This window comes from Rhamphochromis longiceps, linkage group LG11 (assembly GCF_057381845.1).
Source record: "Rhamphochromis longiceps isolate RC_006_pf linkage group LG11, R_longiceps_female_GT1.1, whole genome shotgun sequence".
Taxonomy (NCBI): Eukaryota; Metazoa; Chordata; class Actinopteri; order Cichliformes; family Cichlidae; genus Rhamphochromis; species Rhamphochromis longiceps.
In genome coordinates this window covers 20,962,339-20,970,376 of record NC_140567.1, presented here as the reverse complement: position 1 = coordinate 20,970,376, position 8,038 = coordinate 20,962,339, and the positions used below count along the sequence as shown (strand labels likewise).

At 39.7% G+C, this 8,038-nt stretch overlaps 1 protein-coding gene across 1 annotated transcript; it reads right to left on the bottom strand.

Annotated features, from left to right (window-relative positions):
- Positions 1-1,124: 1,124 nt before the first annotated feature.
- zdhhc11 (zDHHC palmitoyltransferase 11) lies at positions 1,125-6,918 on the bottom strand. The gene is made up of 11 exons (XM_085421811.1): positions 6,650-6,918; positions 5,570-5,788; positions 4,972-5,150; positions 4,741-4,842; positions 4,518-4,642; positions 4,281-4,436; positions 4,057-4,175; positions 3,928-3,977; positions 3,778-3,841; positions 3,606-3,675; positions 1,125-1,871 (listed from the first exon to the last, which is right to left on the bottom strand). The coding sequence occupies exons 1-11, from the start codon at positions 6,671-6,673 to the stop codon at positions 1,729-1,731; spliced, it is 1,251 nt and encodes a 416-aa protein (XP_085277937.1). The 5' UTR covers positions 6,674-6,918; the 3' UTR covers positions 1,125-1,728.
- Between the last annotated feature and the right edge of the window lie 1,120 nt (positions 6,919-8,038).

The following is an 8,038-nucleotide window of genomic DNA, read 5'->3' as shown; positions in this document are numbered from 1 at the left end:
GAGGTGTGTGCTCTCCCCCCCCCCCCCTTCTATGCCACATCATAATATTTGATGTAAACTACTCCTACACCCATCCATCTTGCATTGTACAAAACTTAAAAACTAACTTGATATCTCTAAGCATGACAACTTTTTGTACCAGGTGAACAAGTTCAGTGACCTCATCAACAGAAAGTGGAGGATCAGACTTGGCAGGAACAACAAAGCTGACACATCACACAGTCCTCTCTGAGAGACAATAAAAAGGACACACTATACGTTGGTATGCAAACACCGATACAAATTCCCAGCTCACCCATCCAGGTGACACTGGTGTCTACAGCCCTCTAGTGGTGAAAATATGTACAATCCAAGTAATGTACACTTAAAACTCCCTGCAACAATCCATTTATTATATATTCTTAAATAAAACGTGTAATTGAAAAAAAAAATGCAATAACAACAAGTCTCAAAAGAAACATAATGATTAGTGGCTTTTTTGTTTTTTAGAGAAAAAGGCAGACTAAATCAGACAAATGCTTCAAGCAGCAGTCATGTGCGGGGTATGTGAAAATGTGCCCCAAAACTTACTTTTGATTGATTTCAAAAGCAGCATACACAAGCTGCAGGCCTGGTACAGCTGTGGTTTGACCCATATATACATGAAGAATGAGAAATTTGATGCTAAAGGCTGTGGTTGTAAGAATGACATTCACATGTTTGACAATTGTTGCAAAGTGAGCCAGTTTCTTGCACCATCTCCACTAAATCTGTAAACTGTTGGCTGTGTACATGGCACATTTCCTAATAAACAAAGGAAAGCTCACACACCCACACAGTCATATTGTTTAAAAAACAAACAAACAAACTGCTAATTCCATTTCTGGAGCCTCCTGCTGGCAAACTGAAGGGATTTGCAACTGCAACATCCTTTGTCATTCATTAAAATGTATGACTTCAACTGTAACCCATTCCAAAAAGTCCTACCTTAATGCTCCAACTTTAGGTGTGTGTCAAAGCTGTATGACTATTTTTCATGCTGTATATTGTCAACAAAGCAAATAGTCAGATACATATTTGTATTTTGTAAAATGATGTAGACACTGGAAGTTAAGAAATAAAATAACAGAGCAAACATGGTTTTTATATTCTTTACTGTCATATTTAGCAAAAAAGGGTGTGCTTAACATCGTCAACTTTAAAATCGGTTGTTCATAGAAAGGGAACAGAGAGCTGAAGTGTTATTTCAGGCCACTATCTGCTCCACTCTTCACAGTTAGACAAAACATTTTTCCCATATAAGGTTCTCTCTTTGGTGATCAGATAAAAACGGAAAGATTCTCAAATGTTACCATCAGTGAAATGAACAGGAAACTACACTGTGATATATTTAGTTTTCAAAAAGATGCAAAAATACATCTGTCTAACTGAAATGGAACAGAGACTGACCTGCCTCGCTAACTAAGTCAGTGAGATAAAACATTGCTTTAAATAATTCAACTGTTGTCATTAAAAAACAAACAAACAAAATTATTAAAAAAATGAATGAAACCCAATGACAGGTCAGGTTATGCAGTTGGTATACAAAAAAACAAAAAAACAAAAAACAGTCATATAAAAGTGCAAAGGTCCACACAGTACTCTGTTCTTGTAAATAGCCAACCTTTCTGTTCTGTTTTGATAATGTCAAAATAAATATTTTCTGAGAGCAGCATCTTCTGATCCACCACCACGCAGACATCTGTTTGTTTAAATATCATCGGGAGTCATGATTGAGCTGCCTAGAGGGTCCTGCACTCCAGGAACACTGCAAACAGACTTCACAGTGGCACTCTGAGACTCTTCATCATTGTCAGGCTTCCAGTTTTTGATGTCCCTCAAAGCTATTCCCCCTGTCAAACAGAGGAGATAAGCATTACTTACAAACTTCATGTGCCGACAGTCTTTCCTAATACATACTAATAAACTTACCTGATAATGTAGAAGAACACACTTCATTTACGCTCAGCATAAACACTTGTACACTTTACTGCAATAATTCCAATAATTGTTTGCAGTTCTGAAGTAGTATGCATATACTGCAGATTTCTAATACTTTGCGGGGGTTTCATATTTGTAAATGAAGTTGACATACACTCAATAGGACACTTCATTAGGTACACCTTGCTAGTACCAGATTGAACCACTTTTGCCTTCAGAGCTGCCATAGTTGTTTGTGGCACAGATTCAACAAATCCTGGAAATACTTATCATATGAATGCTTCACACAGTTGCATTGTGAACTTCCTGTCCCACCCCATCCCAAAGGTGCTCTATTGGATTTGAGTACATGGTTTAAGATGATGAATTGAGCTTTGTAACATGAATAATTTTTCTGTTGTAAGCAGCGATCAAAAGATGAAATGCCCAAAGTGTGCCAGGGAAACATCCCTTACACCAGCCATTCACAAAGTCAAGAATACTGTGGCCAACTTAAAAGCAAGAAAATCTTAAATCTTCACTCTAATAAAAATACAAGAGAAAGTGATGCTTTTCATGGAAATTTTAATTTGAAAAACAACAACACAAAAACAAAACAACAACATAGGCTGTTGGCTATAAACTGCTAATGTTACTCAGTCATATGCAAACCCGTATGCAAAGTGTTACCGCCAATATGTGACCCATGTGTCACTGGGACAAACCTCAATACCAGAGGAGTAAATGTAGGTCAGAGTAATGAATAATAATACAAACTAACCACATTCTATTACCAGTTTCAATATATGTATATAAATATGAAACTGTCCATAGTTTCAGAATTTCTGTTATTACTGCGGCCAACCTACAAGTTCCTTTGGAGCACACTAGGTGGCCCCAGCCCACACTTTGGAAATCACTGCCCTACACAATTACACCACCAACCTAAACTGTCGATACAAGTAGGTTGGATCCATGCTCTCATGGTTATTTTGATGGTGTCTGTGCAAAACTCATTACCATTTGAATGTTGCAACAGAATTGAGACTCATCAGACCAAGCAAAGTTTTCACAGCTTTCTATTGTCTAATTTTGGTGAACCCATGTGAATTATAGTCTCAGTTTCCTATTTCTAGCTGACAGGAGAGGCACCCGGTGTGGTCTTCTCCTGAGCCCATTTGCTTCAAGGTTTGATGCATTCAGAGATGCTCTTCTGCAGACTTTGGTTGTAACAAGCGATTATTTCAGATAGTGATGCCTCCCTATCAGCTTGAAGCAGTCTGGCCATTCTCCTCTGACCTCTGGCATCAACAAGGTATTTTCAACCAGAAAACTTGTGCTCAATAGATATTTTCTTTTTCTTACCATCCTTTATAAAACATAGAAATGGTCATGCGCGAAAATCCTAGCAGATCAGCAGTTCCTCAACAACCATGCTACACGTGTAGTCACTTCGATCACTTTTCTTCCTAATTCTGATGTTTCAGCAGGTTGTCTTGACCATGTCTACATGCACTGAGATGCTGCCATGTGATTGGCTGATTAAATATTTGCGCTATTATTTGTGTAAGAGTTATTGAAAACGCCTACCTACAAAAAGTGTAAAGTATAAAGTAACTGTAAAGTATAAAAGAGCTCATTGGTAAAGAGTACAGATGAATACTTACTTGCTATATTTTCACTGGGATTTTCTGTACCATAACGGAATTTGTTCTCTGATTTCTTAAAGTTTTCCAGCTATAAAAAAACAAAACATAAACAAACCCTCGAACACTTTAATGTGTCACAAATTAGATCCATCATAAATCAATCAAAGAAGATATAAGCAGACATGCTTACCTCTGTGCATATGGACTCCGAAAGCCGGCTGGTGAACGGATTTTTATCATGAAATTTGCAAGAACTTCAAGAAAGCCAGAGAGGTATTACTATTTTTTAAAACAAACAGCTTTAAAAGAAGCGTTACAAAACAGAAAGGAAATATTTTACCTTGAACGTTGTGACAATGATGGCTCACAGTCAACTGAGGCCTCTTGGTTCTATTAAAAGAAAAAAAACAAAGCTACTGAATACAATAGACTAAACAGGTGAATAACAGAGGCAGAAAAGAAGCCTGACCTGTGGAGCCTTATGAGTTTTTGCATTACGAGTACCATTTCCTGCTTCGACGTCTCGTTTCTTTGCTTCTTTTTGCCGCTGCAGCTTAACATAATCATACGTGCTTATGCCTTTATGATCTATAAACCAGAGTGAGGAGCAAACACCACAGGATATAGTGAGGCTTAATCACTGGAAGAGGGGAAAATAACCTTATGACATGTATGTCTCCAAAATTCACTTACAGAGGTAAAGGTGAAAGCCCAGCAGATGGCTTAGCAGCAGTAAGCAGGTGGTGCTCAGCATGACTGTTACGAAGGATAGTATTAGGAGACCAGCTGAACTCGTCTTTATGGGAGCTAACGGCAAAAACATCAGCCAGGTACTATTCCCCGACACATCTTTGAAAAGAAGGAACAAAGGACAGCTTTCAGTGCTGCAATTTCCACCGACTTGGTAAGATTATACTGCAGGTCACTCACCGGCAAACTGCGGTGCAGTCCGTAAGCTGTACGGATTGAGATAATGCTGAATAAATACGAACAACACAACCACAATAAGCAGAAAGACGCCTATTGTAGCTGAGCACAGTGCCAAGAAGAAGTACCTGAAAGTAATGCATGAAAACCGATTAATTTATAGAGCAAGTCTTACTTCATGTGGACAGCAACGATAAGGCTCATAAATCCAAAAACTTCAACTTACCGGTAGTTCCTTCCACCCACACAGGTGTTCAGCCATTTGCAATGGTGATCAAAGTCTTCCACACACTTGTTGCAAACACCACAGTGTTTTACTTTGGGGCCACTGCAAGAAGATTTAATGTTTTACATCATTACACTTTATTAAAAAAAACGTTTTTCCTCATTTGTGATAGGGTACCTGCCAATTTGAAAATGCAAATGAACATTAGAGACTGCTGCTCAGGATACATACACATTCACATCACAAAGATAACAGTGCAGGTCGTGGATAACATGCGGTTGCTTTGTTCGGTCAAAGAGAGGCATCGGCGTGGAATAGCTCTGCTTGGCCCTCACGCTGTCATCTGCTGGATCTACAGTGAGAACTGCGATGTGTGCGAATAAGTGCACAATAAACGCTACGCCCATCAGCTGCACAAAACAACAGTCAAGGAAGTTTTTTTTTTTTTTTTTTTAAACGCCCTTAAAGAATATTGCAGCGTGTGATAAATGTGCAGTAATGTGAAAAAATATTAAGTGGGACTAGTATGAGAGAACAACTGCTGTACAAGTCTTGTGCATGAGAAATAAAGACTGAAGACATTGACTGTTCTTGTGGTTGACATCATGCGGCATTCAACAGCTTACAAAAAGGCCACTGATTATGTCTTTTGGGCCAGAAAAAGAAAGTCTGTCACACTGGGTGTGACTGAAGCCCATACAGACATGCCACACAACAAAATCCTTGTCCTGTTCAGCAGCACAGACAAAAAAAGACAAAAAAAACCCCAGCACAGGCTAATGTTTGCTCCATATTCAAATAAGAAAGACCCGCTGTGTGTTAAGGATACAGTATAGGCCACATGTTTCCACGGCAGAGGCAGAAGCGGGATATAGATACCAAAGCTGACTATGGTGAGATAGCTGTACACCAACCACCCAACCACCTGGAAGGCTTGAGGGGGCCACGACCATCCGTTCCTTCTGGGAGGCTTGGAGGGGACAAGCTCATTTTTGCTGCTGCCAAGCATGGGAGCTGTCTGTCTGAACCTCTGACTGAAGCAGTTCATCTATGGTGCGAGAGAAGAATAAGGACAGGTTGGAGTACACATAAAAGTAGAGTACCGGCAGAGTGTGGCCACATTTGCTGGGGAAATGAGCTAGGAAAATGAGTTGAGCATAATGGCAGTGACTGTTCATCCACAGATGGTGCTATACCGAGACTGTATTAGGTGCAGCTAGATGTTCTACAGTGATCCAGCCACTCTGGTTTACTTTCAAGGGTTTATATTTATTAAAAAGAAACATATAAGCACTGCAGTGTGATAGTAAAGTGAAGTGTAACTGAGGAGCAGTACGAACTACATTTCTTACATTTTAAACTTCATAAAAGCAGCATTAATTTCTCAGCCACTAAATTAAAAAGGCAAATAAACAAGAACAGAGACTCAGTCGCAAAGCCTGCAGGAAACAGCTGATTAAAGTGACTTCCACAAACTTTTACATCCCCTTCTTTTTCACAGGCCTTGCAATCACATGTTTTGCTTTTAGCCTTACCCTTAGCACAGCATATGAATTGTGCAATCCGTTTAACTTAAAAAGCATAAAAGGTCAATTGTTTCTGGACTTTCTGCAAAAAAGGCAGTTAATTATGTTCTTGTTCATCTATGCATTAGAAATCTGAAAAAGAAGCAACAGAGCCATCCAGCTGTATTCCTGGCAGCTAGTTTTGTTGCCTCTGCTTTGCTTAACAACTAAAGCGAGTAGCTGGCAATCAGTTTATGGTTGCTTTAGTGGATCAACCCGGCTGTTTAATTTGCAATCAATCTAGCTGACTCCATTTGTACCCGTTAAAATAACAATACTAATACTACTACTACTACTACTAATAATAATAACGACGACACTAGTCTTAACCCATAATTACTTACCTTTCTACTTGCGACAGCGACCATAACATTACATTTTCTTCAGTTCATTCGATTTTCACCGCCTAATGTCCCATCATAACTTTGTCAGCCAAGCAGGTGTTTCTTATGAGTAAAAGTCACATGAAAATAAAAACACGACAACATCGACAAATAACTTTAAAGCTCCCGTATGTTGGGTAAAACGGGCACACCGGTCCTCCGGTGTCCTTGGATTTGTGAAAGCCGAAGGACGTGAAGTAGAAGAATCAACTCACTCAGCAGGACGGTGCAGCGCTATGGAAACTGTGCGACAGCGCATGCGCAATGGCTCTCTTCGCGATACCTGCCCTTTTCCCCTTTTTTGTGTGCATGTGTTTGTGTGTATTTTCTTCTTTGTCAACCTTGACTCGCCAGATGATGTGCATGCAACTCGCCTATTAAACGCGCTATTAAATACTTACAGGTGTCAGGGAATTTGAAACCAATGCTTCCACAGAACAAGAAGGAACTGCAGACAGACACATGTGCTCACAGGGTACTTCTGCTTTCAAAAATAAAGCCCGTGCTTTATTTTCAACTCATATTAGACCGTGCTAAATGCATATGTCGCAGCACCCATAGTGCTTCAGTTTCACTTCCCCAACACACCGAGACAAACAGCGTACATTGCTCAGTTAGAACTTACAGGTGGAAGCTTACCCATGCTGAAAACCCGAGGCCTCAGCAGTTCAGTTAATCTGAAACTGCGTTTTCGCTGCAAATGCACGATATTTGGATAACACGGACATTTCCTATTTTTGTGCTCCCATAGTGTATATACAGTGCTGTGAGAAAGTACTTGTACCCTTCCTGTTTTCTTATTTTTTGCAGCGATGTCAGACTTACATGCTTCACATCATAAATCAAATTGTAATATTAGACAAAGTTGTATTTATACATTTATTTATTTGTATTTATTCAAGCCTTCCTGGTCCTGTATGAAAAAGTTAGCACCCCCCCCCCCCCCCCCCCCCCCAAACACACGCACGCACGCACACACACGCACGCACACACTCCTTTAAAATAATTGTGATTGAATCAATAAATCACTTAAATAGAACCGATCTGACAAGGTAAAGCAAGCTAAACAAGTCCAAAAAGCAACACATACGACATCATACCACTATCTACAGAAACGGAAGAACAGATGAGAAAGTAATTGACATCTATCTCCGAAAAAGACTAAACATTTCTAGTCAACCACAGTGAGAGCCATTGCACATCAGTGACTCCTCCAGGAGATCACAAAAGAACAGCATCTAAAGAATTGCAGGCCTCACTAGTCTCAGTTAATGATTCAACAATAAGAAAAATACTGAATAAAAATGGCATCGGATGCCATGACAGAACTCGGCCCCTGTGACTTATCTG